We start from the raw sequence: 21,661 nt of genomic DNA on the forward strand, positions 1-21,661 counted from the left end.
TGAATTCTAATTAATTTTAAATAATAATCTTTAATTCTAAGGATTTCGCCTTGCATTTGTAGTTTTCCATTTTACAATAATTTTATATAACTTTTACTACTTTATCCTATTTGAAATATTGAAAATATTTATTGTAACTATTTAGAGAAAAATAGCTAAGTTTGAAAAAAACACAACAAGTTCCATTTACTTTTATTTGTGTTCTTGGTACTTTTTATTTACGCAGCACTAGAGCTACACAATGGGGTATTGGCGATGGTCTGGGAAACATCCCTGAGGATGATCCGGATACAACATATCCCTTTTCACAGGAAGGACACATTCACACACCAACCACTTGCCGGAAATCGTAATTTTGACCTGAACCAGAGCACGATCAATTTCTGATCCAGTACTTCCAAAGGTATTGATTTCTTAAGGGAACTTGAAAGACTTTGTGACCCCGACAAATTTACCATGCACTAGTCACCATTTTGTACACGGTGACTGGTTTGCGGTGACAGTTTCCGATCGGAGGGTTCGAACTCACGACCTCTTACCCAAGCCAAGTGACAGGTTTTTTCTTACTTTGAACATTTGGAGTGTAATTTTCTTCGGAAGTCATGCTCTCACCTTATTAAAGAGTCTTGAATTAAATTGCTTGTTGCTGCACTTACTAACTTTTAAACGGAGACGTGCAACAAACTAATTCATCGCTACAAAATAATTGAAGCAGTAACTGATAAAGAGTTCTACATATAGGATAATGAAAAACTGAGGGAAGTTGAAACAAAGTTTTTGCGCTCCTCAGACAAGAGTACGAAAAAAATGGCAAAAGAACGGAAGAAGAAAAGCGCATTTTGATTTTTAAATATTTATTTTAAAAAAGGGCATTTTGATTTTTGAATATTTAATATTATACTTACAGTTTATTTTCTAAAAATCTTGTACCATGAATAATCTTTGGTATTCGCGATAACGGCTTTTTGAACATTTACTGAAACACCAGATATTTGTCTGATAAAAATGTACGCCAACATTTCAATTAATCTCTGTGATATATTTTACACATCAAACACTGCTGTAATGGCAAGTTTTTTAGAAAAGAAGCGCTGAAAATTCTAACATTATGTAAATTTTTTGCTAAAAAAAACTTGCAAAAGTTTTACATAACTATTTTAACTATTTTTTTAACTGCATTTTGTTAAAAATTCTCTTAATTATAACCATGTGAAAGTAAGTATTTTTCCTTTTAATTTAAATTCCTGACATAATTTAATGCTGATTCAAAATAACACAACAAAAACATCCTCAATATACAATGAATTTTATTCAAACTAAATTGAAATGATATTGTGTGTACTAAAATTTAAGAAATTTTTTTTAGCGAAAAACTAGTGGGGATATGTTTCTCTGTGTGTTTTGTCTGCTACACCTCTGTACTCAAATTAGAACTTTTTTGGACCGTTTAATTATGATGTTTGCGACGGCGCTATTTTAAACTCACCCTATATTTGTAGTTCGAATGTTTATATATTTTTTTAATATAAATATTCACCATAGAGGCTGATAGAAAGTGCAGGTTTAAATTATTGAATTGTTAAATAAAGTTTGAATTGTAACCTTAAACCAAATATGAGCTAAAACCATTCAAGTAAGCGACTTTTCTTTAGCTCTCTGTGATTCACTGCTTCTTTTCTCCAGTACTATTAAACACTTGATTTCGGTTGAACAGGTCACTAGTTAGGATCCTTTGGACAAAATTGGAAAGATATTATAATTTTTCATATTTATCAATAAGTAGTATAGTGTATTAAAATATAATTTAAACTTTTTTCAATGCACTTTTTTTTAAAGTTTACATAAACTCAGTTGACTGATAAAGGAATAGCAGTTTTAGACAAAGAACAGTTTTTCCTTTTTTAAGAAAACTTAAGATTTTCATGTCAAATTATTAATACTTTATTTGTTAGTTTGGATCTTTAGCAATCCACATACAAACAAGATATTTTGGTGAGAATGCTGTGTCTTCAGCACACCTCTTGATGAACGGTCTCCAGTTATCACAGTGGATGAAGAGCTGATAACTTCCGGCATGAGGGAAGTGACCGTAACGTTCAGGACAGTCAAACCAACCTTTCACATCTTTTGTTTCGTCATATATACAATCAACATCGTCTTCATCGCAGTCTGTAGGTGGCGGTGTGTTAGGCTTTGGAATTTTCGTGCTGATATTCTGAGTGGAGGTTGGGATTGGGGTTGTTGGAGTGGTGGTTGTAGTCGGAGTGGTGGTCGTAGTTGGAGTGGTGGTCGTAGTTGGTGTGGTCGTTGTAGTTGGAGTCGTTGTTGTAGTTGGAGTCGTTGTTGTAGTTGGAGTCGTTGTTGTAGTTGGAGTCGTTGTTGTAGTTGGAGTCGTTGTTGTAGTTGGAGTCGTTGTTGTAGTTGGAGTCGTTGTTGTAGTTGGAGTAGTGGTAGTAGTTGGAGTCGTGGTAGTAGTTGGAGTCGTGGTAGTAGTCGGAGTCGTGGTAGTAGTTGGAGTCGTGGTAGTAGTTGGAGTCGGGGTAGTAGTTAGAGTAGTAGTAGTTGTCGGTGTTGTGGTTGTTGTAGGAGTAGTAGTAGTCGTAGGTGTAGTAGTAGTTGTTGGTGTAGTTGTCGGAGTGGTTATGGGCCGAGTTGATAGTCTTGGTGGAAGAGTTAGATCTGAAAAGCAGCAAAAAACTATTTATTTTTCTACAGAACATTAGGCTATCGCACAAACACGCTATTATTAGAGCCGTGTTGGCTCAGGGGATAGAGCGCTCGCCTTCCAATGAGGTGAACCGAGTTGGAATCCCAGTGATGACTGGTTGATACGAATTTCGCACCTGGCGCTCACCGATCACAGTGCTGACATAAAATATCGTCAGTTCTAGACGGATACTGGGTTAGAGTTCCCTCGACGTCAGGATAATTATGGAAAGTTTTTGTGGTATTTCTCTCCATGTAATGCAAATGCAGGAGAGTTCCATCAAGAAGTCCTCCACGAAGACAAATTTCTCCCAATACTTGATTCAGGATTTTATTTGTCTACCGGATAAGTTTCAAAATTACAAGGCTACGGAGTTGAACATTAGTCGTGAACCTGAAATTTGGTCTGCTGTTCAACGAAGGTTATAAAAATAATATATATGGCAGAGATAGCTTGGCAAAGATTTTAGGAGACTGAGCTGGGTCCGCTTAAAGGAATTTATGAGAATTATGTTAGGAATTTATGAGATGTATAATCGTCGCTGATTTTAATTTTGCTTTGTAAAAATGAAGTAAAGAGAAATTTACAGTTTGAAATGTTAAATTAAAGCTCTAATAACTATTTTTCATAAATCTTGCTTAAATGGTAATTTCCTCTGAGACAGTTAATTATTAAATTAAATTTTCTATTTTATTGATTAAAAATATGTGGTGTGTTAGCATAGCATAGCATGCATAAAAATAATCTATTCCAAATTTGTGTTATATAAATTTTTAACTCACATTAGAATTTATTAGTAAGGTACCTAAAGTATCATACGCTTAATTTCTTTTTTCATGATGGTACCAATTCCGAGCCTAAATCTTCTAATATCAATTAAAGATTTGATTCGATATGTGCTATAATATTTCTACAATAAGAACGTCACCAAATTAATCCCGGAACTGAGAGAAAGCAAATCTGTTGATTTCAAAATTGTTCGATAAAATGATAGCAAATTTGCTTTTGGGTACTGCACATTAACCCTAAATTACAGAACGCTGCAATTAATCTATGGCTATGTTGTCGAGAATTTAAATCTATAGTTAAAGTAATTTAAGTGTAATATGTATGTTATAGGTTAGTTTTGATGTTAATTTAGCACCAGAGCTACATTAATGAGCTTTTGGTTTGGGATTCATTCTCGGTGATGATTTGAAGGCAATGTTCGAACGTGTGCTCACTACTCCTCTACAATTCAGATTGTAGAACAAATTGGTCGCTTCAATTCCTAATGAGAATGAGATATTCTTTGTGTTACGAATGAATAATGTATTAGGAATGAAATCTTTTTTTCGAACTACTGTTTTTTTCGATTTTATATTTTAATACAAATATAATTCCGATAATCTTGCAAATTGTTTTCAGTAACTATTAGACTTTTTTATAATTAGCAGTCACAAAATATATTTTTGCTCGTAATTAGAGAGTCATAAAAATATTTATATAAAGGAGACGCCGGTGTCCCATCTGCTTTAAAAGATTAACATCCTATGCTGGACAATATTTTATCTGCACTATCTGGCCAAAAGCATCCAGACACCCATTGGTACTGAGGCACATATTAATACCTATGATGTTGCTCCCCCTTTTGCATCGATGACAGCCTGCACACATCTGGGAAAACTTTACACCAGTTTTTGATAGGTGGATCATAGGAATTGACTTCCTTCACAGCTGGAGTGAGTGCTTGCAGTGAGGAGGGTCGATTTGGCTGGCTACCTAATCTGCTCACTAATTCGTCCCAAAGGTGTTCTATGGGATTTAGACCGGGGCTCTGAGAAGGTCAGTCCAGTTTTTGAACACCCATTTTGTTAAACCACGTCTGTGTAAGCCTCGACTTGTTGTACGAAGCAGTTATCCTGCTGGAGGAGAAATGGGCCTTTACCAAAATATCCACATCGTTATGCTTCCACCAGCATAACAACCGGGTGTCCGGATACCTTTGGCCAGATAGTGTTATGCTTTCACTACCATAACAACCGGGGTATCCGGATACTTTTGGCCAGATAGCGTTATGCTTCCACTACCATAACAACCGAGTGTCCGGATACTTTTGGCCAGATAGTGTTATGCTTCCACTACCATAACTACCGGGTGTCCGGATACTTTTGGCCAGATAGTGTAACAAAATTTATTATGCTTTGAGAGTGACACATTGAGTTCATTTCTTGCTTGTTAGTGACAAAATTTTTAAAAAATGTTACCATCAGGGTTGAGTCTGTAGTCGCAAGTGACAAGTTCGGATGGGAAACATCTTCTGTAGTAGGCTTGAAAAAGTTCCGTCTTCTTGCAGCTGAATACGGTGGGTACGTTGTATATGCAAATGATGTATTTAGAACAATCATCCGGATGTGGAAATAATCCCCATACATATGGGCAATGAAATTCTTCTTTCTTTTCTTTCTCTTCCTCATCTGAAACACAAGGAAAGAGTAAAAAAAGAAAACGTCTTCAACTTGTATAATATTGCTAAGCATTTAAAAAAAATTTTTTATCACTAAATCCATATTGTGCGAGATTCTTTATTCTGTTGGTAAATAACAATCGTCTGATACGCTTAAAAGGAGCTTCTACATCAGGGGTTTCCAACTTACATGAGGCCGGGGGCCACAATTAAAAACGCAAATCAAATGGCGGGCCGCAACTTTATCAAAATTTTATGTAGGACTCTTATGTTTGAAGGAACATTAAATATTACTGTCAGATTTTTATCAAGTAGTACAAAACAAAAGTATTGAATTATAAATTAAAATAAGTAGATTTTTAAAAATACTTAATTGTTACTAATAATATTTTAAAAATATTAAATAAATAATAAAATTTCGGGCTATAATAACTTTAATATGCACCTATTTATGAAACAATTAATGCGCAACAGATATCTAATTGTTAAGATATAAAACTTTAAAAAGATTGGTATTAAAACATACATAGCACTACACAAAATGTTCAATGAGAAAATTGAGGTTTGTCTGCTGCAACCACCAGAGAATAGATATTTACCTTTAAAATTTACAAATGTGTGTGTAAATATTTTCGTCCAAAATGAGTGGTTTGAAAAACTTAAATTGGAGAATTTCTTCGAGAAAATTTCTGACACACACATGCTGAATTATATTCACAAAATACAAAAAAACTAAATAAAAATGAGCAACATACAAGATTATTTTTGTATTTGAATAAATATTTTCTTAGATGCAAAACCCGAGAAAATTTTTTTTTGAGCCGTTGGTATGTTGAATTTCACAGAAACGAAGAAATTGGGTTTCTATTAAATCCACACAAAAAGTGACAACAAATATATTTTAGTTCGTGGGCCACAAAAAAAGGCTCCGCGGGCTGGATGCAGCCCCCGGGCCGCCAGTTGGAAACCCCTGTTCCACATCGTGAAAAATTCTGGATTTTGCGTTGCAAAATTTTTAACAGTGAATTAACTTAAATTTAGAATAAAATAATAGCTACTTGCCATCCTCGTCAATGCCACCAGGTCTGTCTCCACATTTCACATATTTGGCATCGATACATTGTTCTTTCCTTTCATCGTAGAGGGTGCCATTTATACATCTCTCATGGGTTGATTTAGAGAAATGGCACAAATAGAATTGTGAACAGTCAAGAGGATCTGGATAACTTCCATTAGGGAATGGGCAATGGAATCTGCCTTCTTCTGTTCAATACAAAACACAGTAGTTATGATTTTGTTCTAAAGATATTTTTCTTCGGTTTGCAAAATTATTTTTTTTTATATAACTAATGTCTTGTGTTTACCTTCAGTTGTAACTTCTGGTTCTGTTGGTGTTTCTGGTTCTGTTCTTGTTTCTGGCTCTGTTCCTGTTTCTGGTTCTGTTCTTGTTTCTGGCTCTGTTGACGTTTCCGGTTGTGTTATTGGAGTAGTTGGAGTTGTCAAATATTTGGTAGTAGGCCTTTTACTAGTCTTCATTTCTGTAAATAAGAGTTAGAAAAATCAAGCAATTAATTACCTTACTTATTCTATTAATTAATTACCTATACTTCATATGTTAAAATCAGTATCTTTAAATAAGGTGAACCGAATTTTATTTATGACAGATGTCCTTTTTTATACTAGATGATTCAGTATAGCGATTACAGAAATGGAAGGGAGGTACATAAGATACAATATAAGGATTGCATGTATAGCGACGTGTGGCTGGAAATGAAACAGTAGGTCGCTCAGAGAGATTCCTAATTATGGACAGGATCTTCCTGCGCATTTGAATAGGTACATATATTTGTGTAAATTATCTTAATTTTATTCTCCTAATAATTATTGCCGTAAGGAGCCGCGGTGGCTCAGATGATAGAGCGTTTGCCTTCAAATAAAGTGAATCAGGTTCGAATCTCATCGGTGGTGGGTTGATACGAATTTTTCTCCCAGTTTGCACTGAGTGCAGTGCTGACGGATAATATCTTCAATGGTCGACGGATAATGGATTAGAATCCCGTTGCTGTAGGACAAACTGGGCGAGGTTTTCTTAGTTTTTCTATCCGTGTAACGCGAATGTGGGTGAATTCTATCAAAGAGTCTTCCTTGAAGGCTAGTTTGTCCCAACGCTAGATCTAGGAGTTCTTTTGCCTTCCGGGTTGGATTCAACATTACAAGGTTATAAAGTTGAACACTGATAGTCTTAAACTCAGAATTGAGCCGGCTTTTCAACGCCGGTTATAAAAAAAATGATTGTCGTACATTACCTTCAAGTAGGTCCAAAAACAGCTGCACTATAGTATAGTGATTTGGAGGCTGATTTGCAATGTTTGCCAATGATTAAACATCGATAAAATAGCTATCTATGGGAAAATTTGATTGTGATTTTTTACTATAACCATTAGAAAATATAAAATTAAGATAATTCATGAATTATCTTAATTTCATACTTTCTAATGGTTATATAATATTATAATAAAATTAAAAGGACCTGTTGTAATACGCACGAACAGCCAGTCCATAATAGGGAAATTCCACTGGTGGCATATGATGACATTTCCAGAAGAAAGCTTCTATATAATAGTAAAAATATTCAATGCAACATCACTTAAAAATATGTTGCAGAATCTTGAAATTCTATTACACCCTTAGTTTGGGGATGAGCAAGGAAATCAAAAAGTTAAATCCATCAATATAGAAAACTAAATTTTATGATTATGATGTGTCATTTGATAGACGAAAATATGTTAAAACAAATGTCCACTTTATCATGAAAAATATTTGCTTTCGATTAAATAGAAATAGTAAGGGCGCTTTTTCATTACACGACACGATAACGACAAAACGGATCCGATTGTCGGCGAACGACAGAGGGTCAAGTAAAATACATGGTCAGCAACGGAGCGCTTTTTCACTCATCGATACGATAACGATTATGTCGTATCCGACAAGGCGATATCGTTTGTCGGAATTGAATGTCGGTTAGGCAAGCAAATTTCTCCTCAAATCGTGGCGATTTTATTAGTTGTTGTGCATCTTTCCTGTTTTATCTCCTCTTTTGATATCATTATTTTATTCTTTTAATCAATTTTAATCTTTTATTAGATCATGTCAAATGTAAAATTTGAAAATAAAAGTTTAATATAATTTATTCTCATGTCTGGTTATAAATTTTTAATTTTATGAAGTTGCATTTTTTACATTATAGTGAGGTTGAAAGACTTAAACAATCATAAAAGTTTCATTGAAAATTTTTATAAATTCATTATATGCTTTAATGAAGAGATGGTATTTTGTATAATAGTAATGGTTTGATAAGAAGGCAAATAAAGACCATTATGCATTTCAAACAGAACTCGATCTAACTACTGGTTTCTGCTTGATTGAATAATAAAACGTCTGCTCCCTGATTCAAGTGAAACATTTATTTGAAACATGGTAGAGCGGCTTCATAAGATAAATTTGATAAAGCTCATTTAAACAATCATCTAAAAAGATTATTCTAAATGAAACTAATATTTTAATTCGATTTTTAAAAAAACGTTAATACTTTAAAACATTTAAAGAATTTAAGTAATGTTAAGTGATTACAGACGTAAGTTGGCGAGCAGACGCCAACTCAAAAGCCATATAAAAATTATTCCTCATTAACATCATTCTTGTTCTTGGTTTCTCTCATTCGGACGTAATTAAAAAATTTATTTGGGACTTTTTGTAGCTTATGGAAAAGCACATAAAAATCTTCTTCAACATATCTTGCCTCATTTATTTCGTGCGTACTTACGTTGTTGCAGAAGTTGCGCCAATAAAGGCTGTAGATTAGCGGCACTTAAAAACCGCCAAATCTGTAGCTGCGGTGGCGTTAATACGTAAGTACCATTTCGTGCACCCAAAAACGTTTCTGCACTGCTAGCTTTTTTCTTCTAAAATAAAGTAAGAAGTTTGAGACGACGATTATCATCCGGCATATTTAAAGTTTGCCGAAAAAAATCACAGCAGAACACAAGCAACTGCTCACTTGTTGGGTCTTTGTGCCAACTGAATTAAATGAATGCCAATTTACTATACTACAAATAATTTTATCAAAAAAATAACATATTTTATTTCTTAAGCATTTTAGAACACAACAACATTTATTATATATCTAACTCCGTTGCCAAAACGAATTCAAAACTAAAACTTATAATTTTTCAAAACACGTTCAAATAAATTATTGAAATTTTATGTCTCTACACACTCAAACTCAATACATTGAATGAACAAGAATTTCTACTTCTCGGACTAACGATATCGGACAAGTGAAAAAACAATTGCTTGAACGATCCGGCAACGACATTGTCGTTCACACATTTGTCGTCCGATTTTGTCGGTATCGTGTCGTGTAATGAAAAAGCGCCCTAAGAATTGCTTCTTTGGGATATTAAAACATCCTATTGTATATTTTGTTATTCCCCCCCTCCATTTTTCTAAATTATTACTTTGAGTTCTATATCTATCAGACTTTGTACAAATTAAAATTTTAGAAGATCTAAAAGTAAAATATCTTACGGTCTCTGTCTAATCTCTTTCCACATTTAACTCTTCTTTTATCTTTACATTTCCTGTTTTTCTCGTCATACAAATCACTTCCCCGGCATTGGTACAGTGTAGGTATGCTGTACACGCACACATAATATTTCGAACATTCTATGGGATGAGGGAAGGAACCCCATATGTAGGGACACTTGAAAACTAAATCTTCTTCCTCATCATCTGTATCATCTGGGGTAGTAGTCTTACCTAGAAGATCAATTGGAATAATCAAATAAGTGTTTAGAATATGTTGATCAGCATTTGTTAATTTGACATTCTATATATTGTTAAAACTACGATGCAATATCGCTCTATTTATAATCTTGAGTTTCCCAAAAAATTGTGTGAAAAACCCTTTATGCGATTTTAAGGGTTAATTTAAACTTGAACACTTAAAATCGAATAATCTTACACCAAAACTCTCACGCTTTCACACTACATGAGAGTTATTTTCACTTTCTTAAACACCTATGTTGGCGTGTTCTGAATATCAAGAAATGCCAAGTGGAATATCGCGAGTTAACTATCTGAAATGAGCTGGCGAGAGTTTGTTGCCGTTTTCAACGTTGATATTCATCAATAAAAGCAGAAATTCGCCATTAAAATATGTATGTATATTTTTAGTTGTGTAATAAGGATAATTATATTTTAATTTTCAAATCTCTGAAAACTGCATTAATTGATTTTATAATGTTCAATTTATATCGGTTTCTGTTCTGTTAAGACTAGTTTGAGTTTATCTCAAAATTCTAACTGCGCTTCGCGGATTGCAGATTTGCAAGTTAATTTTATTTTAATAATGAGTGTAGAGATGCATTCTAAATTAATGATTCTTACTTAATATTGTATTGTGAAAATAACTTTACTGACTATTATATAAATTTTATCTTACTGTAATTATAAGTTGAATGTTATTGAATAACAAAATTGTGGGGTTTATAACAAGTTGTGTAAAAGAATATTGGTGTAGTGAAACACAAGAATGAGAATTATGTATGGCTACTTTGGTGTAAAGTAGTAGTCTCTTTTGGCTTGGACTTACAGTGAATAACTTACAGTGTAATTAAAAAAAATCGGATATCTGTTAATATCTGATAATTATTGAATCGAATTGTTATGGAACTGAATAATTTGAATCTAGGAATTCGAAGAAGTGGATTAATTGATTCTGATCAGCGATTCCGTTTCGGATTCAAATTACTAACTATCACAACTATAAATAAAGCTATTTGTATACTTGAATATGCGTTTTTTGCAAGTTGATTGGAATTAGATTAAATAATAATCAATCGAAATGAATAGAAATAATTAATAAATCGGACATTTGTTGTTGCTGTTGTTCTTTTACGTCGCACTAGAGCTGCACAATGGACTATTGGCGACGGTCTGGAAAACATCCATGAGGATGATCTGAAGACATGCCATCACAATTTTGATCCTCTGCGGAGGAGATGGCACCCCCGCTTCAGTAGCTCGATGACCTGCACGTGAAGTCGAGCACTTTACGGTAGAACAGTTTAACGAGGACCAATACTGCACACCCTCGTTCCCTACGCAGGCTGATCCAAGTGGTCACCCATCCACACACTGACCGCAGCCAGTGATGCTTGCCCTCGGTGATCTGCTGGGAACCGTGTCTTAACGATCAGTCCACTGCGGGACAAATCGGACATTTATTGATATTATTATCAATTTAATTGAGTCATTTGAATATGTGGAATCGAAGATACGGATTACTTGATTCCTTTTAGTGATTCGATTTTTGATTCGAATAACTAACACTACGTATCTTTTTAGGAAAATAAGAAAGTTTCTGGTACAAATATGTTCAGAAAGTTAATTGATTTGAATACGGGATTTTGTTTAATATTGTCGATTATATCTTGTTTCATAGTTTTGTTTTTGTAAGTAGAATGCTTTTCAATTGTATAAATGGACAAAAAATAAAGATAATAACATTTTTAGTTATGATATTTAAATATTTCACCCATAAACGTTCAATTCGGAAACTAATGTTACATACTACGTCAAAATCTGTTCATAACTTAATTCGCATTCTCTCCATAGAGTTATCATTTTGCTAGATGGTATGCACCTCTTTAAAACCTTTTTTTTTTGTAAATATTTTTTTGAGGAATTTGTAGAATTATTTTGTTGATTGTCAAAGTACACTGCACCAAAAGCAGACGATATTTCATTTGGTTCAAGGGGATGTCCTCAAATATGCAAATTAATTTATTCAGACAATATTTTAAATCTCGAAATCAGACACAAAAACGTACTTTTTCTAGATAAACATAGTTTTTTTCAATGGATTTGGATTTCTGATCCACAAAATATAGGGGGTAGCCACAATCTGAGAAGTTGGGTCCCTATAGTTTGGTCAGGTAAGCAATCCAAATTTTGGACACTTTAATGTTAATTTCACTTTTTGCGTATTTCGCCATATCTTAAGAACATTTAAAGCGAATTTTTGCAGACAATTATAAAATTCGTTTATCCAAAGAAAATTCCATTTAAAAATAAAATTTTACTAAATATATATTATTTTGCGTAATAGTAGTCAAAAAAAATTTTTTACAACTCATTAAAGAATGTAACTTTACATAGCAAAATGCAAAATTTGAGTGAAATCGGTAGAAAAGTTCTTGAGAAATATAATTTTAAAGAAGACGATCATTTAAAGTTCGAAAGAAGTCTGTACTAATTAATTATCCTATTTGAGGTCACTCCCTTAAACTATTAAGATTGAGTCCTAAAACGCGATGATCCGATCGAAAGTAATTCAGGTTTTTTTTTTCTTCTTCCCCCCCCCCCCTTTTTTTTTAACTCACTATATAATGAGAGATATAACATTAAAAGTCGCCAAAATTTCTCGATTTATAATTACCAATTTCCATTTGGGATACGCGAGAGAAACGTATACCATGCGTCATGTTTTTAATTATTTTTATTCTTTCTTAATTGGATAATGAATAAATGAATGAGGTATATTCTCATGTACTTCTTTATTTTCATACGAGTTATATAGTATAGTTCCCATTTATGCCAACAAATATATAAGTTTTATAGCATAGTCTTCACTAATGTTTGTAAGCATCCAAGTTATATAGAACTTTCCAAACTTGAATATCTTAAACTGTAGGTCCCTGATATTATTTGGGGTTGCAAGAGCTGCAAAAGGGGTCATCAAAGAATTTAGCAATTTTGACATTTCTTTAATATTATAATACTTCTAAAATTACCAAATATTTGTACACAATTAAAGTAAATTAGGGTACATTTAAAGAGAAAAAATAAACTTTTCACGTTTAAATTTTATTATTGCATTATATTTTCAAATTTGCTGTTGAATTGAAATTTTCGCATTGTTTTTTGTTTTGAAATTAAAAATATAAGCCCTAAAACTGCAATAGTATATTACAGTATGAGCGAAGAGACTGTCCATTTCCCTCACGCTTTTGTCGAATTTACGAAATGTTTATGGGGTCCAGGAAAATTTTGCTAAATATTATGGGATCCTCACACCAAAGAAATTATGAAACCCTGGAATAGTCTACATTTATTTATGTATTCGAAGGTGTTAATTTACAATTTAGTTTACATGTAAATTAATATAATTATAAATTAATAACACTCGAATAAAAAATAACGCAAAAGTTTAAGAACAAAACTTAGCGTCTAGAGTTTCTGACTGAAACTACATGCAAAAACCAGGATAAAATGCAAAATCATACCTTCATCTTCCTTGTCATGCTTGTGACACTTTACTTTTCTCTTGTCACGACATTGCTCTTTTTTCTCGTCGTACAAGTTGCCCCTGTGACAGTGTTCTAAATGTGGCCAGCCATATTTACATTCATAGTAATATTCGCAATCTATAGGATGTGGATAACGGCCGTAGATAGCAGGACAAACAAAATCATCTTTCTTTGGTTTCCTTGAACCTAATTATATTGATTAAAATATTTTATCCGTTTACATGCACTTCAAAAAATAAAATATGTCGATGTGTCAACTTCAATTTAATCGTAATATAAAGTTTTGAAATATCAACTGAAGAATCAAATACATTAGTATTTCAGAAAAGACATTTGAATTACGGTGAAATCTCATACCGTAATTTTACAGTATTACTGAATTCCAGTAGTTCATTAAATTAAATATTATTATTAAAATAACAGTATATCAGATTTTTTTTGCTCCGTAAAGTGTTACTGTAAAATGGATTTTACCATAAAAAGTACTGAAATTTTGAGTGCTAGTACTTTTTTTCCGTACTTTTTCAGGAGTTGCTTATATATATATATATATATATATATATATATATATATATATATATATATATATATATATATATATATATATATATATATATATATATATATATATATATAATAAAAGATGACAATATATATAACATACTTTGATAATATATATAACCAACTTTGATAATATATATAACCAAAGTAAAAATTAATTCTAAATAAATTAAATTCTAAATAAATGCGTGATAAATAACATTTAGAGTTACCAAAAATTTAGTTGCAATCTCAAAAAATATCAAAATTGCGTTTTATTTTCAAGTGTTTTTAACATTTATAAAATTGAACGATTGATTGTCCAAAAACAAGTGCTTATAATTTGAAAAACTCTGCTGCTTAGTATTGGTTATTAGAGTTAAAATAAGAAGATTCTATGCAAAATTTGCTTTTTATGCAGAAAAAATTTATTCATTATAAAATGATAATAAAAAGAAAAATATTTAAAATTCATTAAGATTGTTACAAGAAGAATAAATAATGCAAAACTTAAAAAAAACCCGAAAAAACATGAAAAAAAGAAAAAGAAAAAGAATTTATCCTCCGCAACCTAGCTCTATTATTTGTGTTAGCAATAAGTACAATAAGTAATTTGCATGATTCCTTTAATTTTATTTGTATAAGCGTAACTAAATAGTGAAATGAAAATATGCCGTTTTATTACAAATCAGTGGAAATGTTAGGCTTTAAAAAGACACACCCGACATTAAGAGTTGTGTTGAACAATGTTGGTGATAAAATAAATTAATAAAATAAAAGTATTGACGGAAAATTGCAGTATTGAAAAGTTTTGTGGGCTTCTGGAGAAAAGTGAAGTCAAATGCTTTGTCATGAATCCATACCTGAAAGTCTATAATAAAATAAATTGCTAAAAGCAGTAATATAAATTTAAAATACCTACCTTGTGGGTTTAAATCCAGTTCATATGAATCTTCGTATTCAGATTCGTCGCAGAGACTCAAAGAAAATGCTGCCACAAAAACTTAAAGACAAGGAAAAAAAGTATGTTGATTAAAAAATACGCTAAAGTGTTAATATTTATTTAATGTATATATATATATATATATATATATATATATATATATATATATATATATATATATATATATATATATATATATATATATATATATATATATATATATATATATATATATATATATATATATATATATATATATATATATATATATATATATATATATATATATATATATATATATATATATATATATATATATATATATATATATATATATATATAAAAGAAGAGAGTGGAATGATAACACATAGCCAATCACAGAAGACTTCTGGTTAGTAAACGCACAAAACAGCCAATCAAAATTGAGAACGCATGTATGTGTAAAGGTAATAATTTTTAATAATGCTGTCAAAAAATACAAAATACAAACTGACCTCAAATAAAACTCAGAGGACTTCGAATCAAATAATTAAGAAAACTCTACTATTACGTTTATGAAAAGGAAAGATTTATTAACTCAACAACAAAATTATAACATCGCCATTCAAAAAAAAAAAAAAAAAAAAAAAAAAAAAAAAAAAACTTTCACACTTGTTAAGTAAAGCTATAAAAAGACCGAACGATTATTTATGCAAACGATTATATATGATTATTAGGAACTAAACTTTATGCAAACGATTGTTTATGACGTCGTTAGATAAAAGTGTCATTAACGCAATATTATCCAGTGTTTATTAATAATTTTGAGTGGCAATGTAAAAAGATAGTGGTTCTAAAGTTTTATAACAAAATGTTTGTTTTCATAGAACGCAGTTATTTATCTTAGAATTCCAATATATTTTAATAGCTTTGATAAATCGGGTAGAGTTATTAGTAGCACGAATCAACACTCTCTCAAAAAACTATTTACATTCTAAATTATCACAATATATTGAACAGAGTTTACTTTAAAATACTTATATCTTTTATAAAAAATGGATCGCCGTGAATATCTTAGGCGATATCAACAACGGCATAGAGCTGAACATGATTTAGCTACACAAAATTAACTGGAAAATAATCGTACTGCTATTAGTACGCGATGGCGGAATGCGCGGCGAAGAAACGTTGCGAAGTCAAGACGTTAAAATAACAACGAATACCTTCGTGTACTTACGAATACTTCTGATTGAAACTAAAATATTTTGTCAGTTGACAGTATTGAAGTTAATTGAGCAATTACTTGCAATGGTATTTGCTTTTGAAATATTACTTAGAATCAACTTATTAATATTACATGTTTTATTTTGTTTGTAATTTTTGTAAAGTTATTTTTCATCATGTTTTAATTGTTTTCAGTTTAAAATTTAAATTACTGGAGGGGGAGATAAAGCACCATATTGGGAGCGTCCGGCATCCTATAAGATCAACAATGATTTGAGTTAGGCTCTACCACGCGTGCTTCGGATACGGAGATTAATCTCCGGCTAATGCCCTATAGTAATGTATTAAATAATATTGCTTCCTTGCTTTATATAAGTTAATAATATTGTTTGTATTGAATTTGTTTGTTTGTATTTTTATATAAGTTTATAACGTTGATAATAAGTTCCTCTGACATTTTACAATCCTATCATATTCTCTCTGTGTGATGCTGGTGCAGAAAAATTGCCAGCTAATCTCCAGGAAAACGACTTTAAGTTTGTTAGCGAAGAGAACGAAAGTGTAATTGCTTAGCAATTATCGGGGGTTGGCGAGCGGTAGTGAGCAGGCGGCGGAACCCTCTAGTATATATATATATATATATATATATATATATATATATATATATATATATATATATATATATATACTATGCTGAAATGTCCTTAACTTGTACTTATGGTGGTTTGAGCGATTTAATTGTCTGGTTGACAAATATTAAATTATTACTAAAATTCAGTACATACAGAATTTTTACAATATCAAAGACATCTCTCGAAAATAGTTAAAACTGAAATCAATGTACTTCCGTGCAAACAAAAGCTAGAAGGTGAAAGAAATTTGATTAATATGTACTGTTTAAAACTAATTAAGGTGTTATTATTGGAAGAAGAGCTAAAGAGTTAGTGCAGCGCTTTCGGCTTTGTTACTACCACAGCAGTTTACATGTTGTACAAGATCATTTTGGAAGGTGACCAAGCTGGTCACCAAAAGTGACTAGTTCTAAATAATTTTGTGAACAGATTCAAAAAGTGAACGTTTTATCTGTTGTAAGTACCGAAAACAGATACTTACCTAACAAGAAGACATACACCGTACCCATTGTCACAAACTCAAGAAGTAAAAAGATCTGATTACAGTGATTGATTGAGTTTCTATAAAGGATGAACTTTGGGATAAGATAAAGGAGAGATTATCCATTCTATGTTGAAAAAATTAACACCTGTTTGAATTTTTTTTCTTCCGAAAATCACCTGTATTTTTTTCCAGATATTTGAAATACAGTAAACGTATATTTTCACGCAGTTTATATAATTTAAAATTAGATATTGTTCAGTTATTTTGTTTTTTTGCCTCCAAAATTGAATATATAAATAAATAAATTTTGCATTCTGCCATAATGTGCATTCTCCTTTTGCACTCGGCTCATGAATGGTCACTGGCATAAGATAATTTTTATGATGGAATCAATAATTTCACATAATTCATTTAAAAAATCAATATCGCCAAGATCAAATCATTTCTTTTAAAAAATATTTTTGTTCAAGCAGAGACCAAAGGAATGAAAAATGCCTTAAGAGAAAGATTTCATTTTTTAATGGATCAAAAACTGTAAGCGAAATTTAAAAGAATCGCAAATAATGTATTGAAAATTTTTTTGGACACATACTACAGAGACTAAAAATTAGCTACATTTATATGTTATAGATTTTGTTTTCGTGATAAATAAAACTTTACATAAAAATATTTTAATCCAAATGACAAAAAATGTCTGAAAAGTCAGGATTTATCTTTCAATTTTTGGGATTATACAATACATCATATAATTTGAATTGTACATTATAATCATATATACAGTATACAATCACCTTTACTTGTAATGATATATTTTGATTACTTGTAATCATTTATTTCCATTATACTTATAATCACGATTACGAGGAGTTAGTTGCTGTACTTGATTATTGCAATCACGATTACGGTTATAATCAAAACTATGAACGTTGTATTAATCTTGATTATGAGAAATTGATTAATGTAATCGAATACATTTTTGCCCAAACCTGAGAATACAATAGGCCCTGTATGAATAGTAAACTATTCAATTTAAATAAACTTTTAGATAAATATTATTAAGAACTAAAAAAATAGCTATAAATTAATAAAAATAAAATAATTGGTATTTTGTTGAAAATCAGACCTAAAATCTTCTCCAAATTGAACGTGACAGAGAAGTGAGATCTGTCGAAGTTACGTAATATTAATTCTCAAGAACAAAAATATGATAGAACTAAAAAAATATTTGATATGTTTTACTTGATGATTTATAATTTAACTAGGGGGCTTCGCCCCCTGCTCGCTGGCGCTCGCCAACCCCCCGAACTGCTTTCGCAGTTCATTTCGGATTGCTTCGCAATCCGATGCTTGCTTTTCTCGCTCATTGGATAAGTTCTTAACGTCTAGCTTTTGTATACTTTTTTGAACACTGAAGTTCCGAAAACTTTTCACTGTAGAAAATTCTAAACCTGTGCATTTCAATATTAATTTGAAATTGCAAACAGTTCACATATTTTTCTTAATCACACTATTCTAAATTTCAGTTGTTGAGAAAAGTAACTGTTGTAAGTTTTGTTTTAAAGTCTTTCCCACCAGAGGGCTAAAACCATGTGTTGTAAAACAATATGAAATAGTACTGAGCGCCAGATGTAAAGCATCGGCTTCGATGAATATAATTTTGCGAGAATTTTTTTGATAATTCGGTGAGAATTCACCCGATTAGACATATGATGCTCACTACGTGCTCTTGCGTGCCGAAGCCTATCAATTAAAACGTATTAGCGTTTTATATAATATAGATTAGCCATACGATGCTCACTACGTGCTCTTGCGCGCCGAAGCCTATCAATTAAAAAGGAAAACTGTTGCCAACGTGAGAAAAGAAATATCATCGGTTTTATTGATACATACGTATTAGCGTTTTATATAATACTAGGAGGCTCCGCCCCCTGCTCGCTAACGCTCGCCAACCCCCGAGAATTGCTACGCAATCCTATGTGGTTCACGCAATGAACCATGGCTCGCTGCGCTCGCTCGCCAATGAACACAATGTTCTAGCACAAAGACATAATATATTATCATCAAAGACATAGTATTTTATCATCAAAGACATAGTATTGTACTTATGTAGAAGAATTCTACCAATGTTCCTATTGGCTTTTAAAAAAGTATATTAGCTATTTAGATTGTGCATGGTGAAAAAATCAAAACATTAGCTAAATAAGAAACATATTAGTAAAATAAATTATCAAATATTGCTTCACTAATATTCTGCATTTTAAAGCGTGAAAATTCAATGCATAAATAAACGCGAAATATAAAAAAATTCAATGCATTCAATACAAACACTTACAACGTTTTTTAGACATTTAGGTAGCTCCCAGTAGAAAAATATCAATTCAACAGCGGCCTTTTAAAGCATTCTCACTTCAATTACTTAATTAATTCCTAACTGAGTTTAAATTAAATATTGTCATGTTTTTAGTGCATGAATCTGAATTGAACAACCTGATAATGCTCACTCTGGTTATTGTTATCTGGTTGCTCACTACGTGCTCTTGCGCGCCGAATCCAATCAATTAAAAATGAAAACTGTTGCCAGCGCGAGAAAAGAAATATCATCGGTTTTATTGATACATACATACATACGTACGTATTAGCGTTTTATATAATAAGATAGATAGATAGATATGTTCTAATAAATTTCACATGTAATCATTAAAGCAACAAAGTTTTAAATAGCATTATTATTAAATGAACAATTTTTTTTTAAAAACGATTCTTAAAATTTTACTACCTTATTAAAAACAACAGGCTAAGAACACTTATATGTGCTAAACCTCCTATTTACAAGAACGGAAAAAAAATCCTGTGAAGATTCAACTATACTTTTTTTCTAGCTTTAAATTAAATTCGTTACATTTTACATTAATTTGCAAGTGTATAAAGCAAACTCCAGTAGTTCCGAAGATTATTCCTTCCTATTGAAATCCACTGCTGTAGCACTCTTTCAGTGGCATGAAACATTCCATTGTAATTGCATTGGTCAAATAGAGTGGGAAAAAATGAAAAAAATTAAAGGTGGATAAATAGTATCTGGAATGGACATAGCAAAAATGTATCGATTCTTATTTATTAGCGAATTGGTAAAAAATGTTGCAGATATTTAGTAATTGATTGCACAATAGCCGTTTTTACCTATATTTCGGCGAAATTTGTCGCCATAGTTGTTTTTTCTTCAAAACAGTCATTTTAGACGTATATTTAGTTGAAGGTAGAAGCCCTGGAATCAGTTACAAGAACAAGTCTCTAAATAAACATGCCCTTTTTTTTCGATGGATATTTGACCATCAAATGATGCAATCTGTGAAATACGGTTTAAATAGTTTAATTAGGAGAAAGTATAAAAAGTTTTCCCTTTTTGCATATTTTGCCATGTGTCGGAAACTTTTTAAGTGAACCAAACATTTTCCCACGCATTTAAAAAATTCATTTAACTGAAGAAATTTACACATGAAATAAAAATTTTTTGATGATTATTTATTATTATTATTCCTATATTTAATAACATGTCGACCAGGTGGCCGAATGGTTAGCGTGCCTCACTGTGGATTCGATGGTTTCGGGTTCGAATCCCACTCAGGACATGGGTGTTTCTTTCTCTCTCTGTGTTGTATGTCCTTTCTTCTGTGTGTGATTGTGTGAATGTAACCCGCCCTATAAACGGGTTTGTGGTTGTATGACGTGGGCGACGCTACTCCACCGCCGTAGCTCAGCCATAGGTGCTCACTGGGTAACGATAAGAGAGTAGCAATTCTGGCATTTCTGAGGCCAATGGGAAGTAGACCCATTAACCCCCCTCCAAAAAAATTATTTAATAACATTCCAGGGGCCTGTTTGGAAGAAATTTGGGTCCGTTAACACAAAATATCTTTTCATAAAAACGGACCCTTCACAAAATAATTTATCTTTTAATCGGACCCTACACAAATTTGTTATCTTCATTATTGTTTTGTTAATCGAATAAACCCTTCCCAGGGAGTGGGGGGGGGGAAGAAAGGCAGATGTAAACGAACTAAATTTTGTCTTCGGCAGACGCATCCTCCTTTATTCATCCGAAATGAATATTCTGCATTTAGCATTATAGGCTAAATACCAAATATTTGTATGTTGCATCGTTAATTTAGTAGCTGCAATTGCTGTTTATTTTTTAAAATTTTATTTTTTTAATTATAATTTTACAGTGTTGAGCATAATCTTGTATGTCTTTACAATTTAAAAACTCCTTGAAAAAGTTTTTTTGCAATAACGGACCCTATTTGCACAAATTCACAGAAGCGGACCCTGGTTGAAAG

At 31.7% G+C, this 21,661-nt stretch overlaps 1 protein-coding gene across 1 annotated transcript; it reads right to left on the reverse strand.

Moving 5' to 3' along the window:
• Positions 1-1,917: 1,917 nt before the first annotated feature.
• Positions 1,918-17,408, reverse strand: LOC122271293 (uncharacterized). The gene is made up of 8 exons (XM_087152673.1): positions 17,325-17,408; positions 14,988-15,068; positions 13,502-13,711; positions 9,741-9,971; positions 6,518-6,691; positions 6,216-6,416; positions 4,954-5,163; positions 1,918-2,679 (listed from the first exon to the last, which is right to left on the reverse strand). The coding sequence occupies exons 1-8, from the start codon at positions 17,350-17,352 to the stop codon at positions 1,949-1,951; spliced, it is 1,866 nt and encodes a 621-aa protein (XP_087008799.1). The 5' UTR covers positions 17,353-17,408; the 3' UTR covers positions 1,918-1,948.
• Positions 17,409-21,661: the final 4,253 nt, after the last annotated feature.

Source organism: Parasteatoda tepidariorum, chromosome 10 (assembly GCF_982258835.1).
Source record: "Parasteatoda tepidariorum strain Cologne lab strain chromosome 10, Ptep-v5.0, whole genome shotgun sequence".
Classification (NCBI taxonomy): Eukaryota; Metazoa; Arthropoda; class Arachnida; order Araneae; family Theridiidae; genus Parasteatoda; species Parasteatoda tepidariorum.

What these genes read in the sequence shown, in the direction of transcription:
- LOC122271293 (XM_087152673.1), bottom strand. Translation starts at nt 17,352, where the DNA reads ATGGGTACGGTGTATGTCTTCTTGTTAG. An exon ending in AAAGAGATTAGACAGAGACC is followed by an intron (nt 6,692 to 9,740) that starts GTAAGATATTTT and finishes TCTTATTTACAG; the next exon opens with AAATGAAGACTAGTAAAAGG. An exon ending in CTACAGACTCAACCCTGATG is followed by an intron (nt 2,680 to 4,953) that starts GTAACATTTTTT and finishes GCTGCTTTTCAG; the next exon opens with ATCTAACTCTTCCACCAAGA.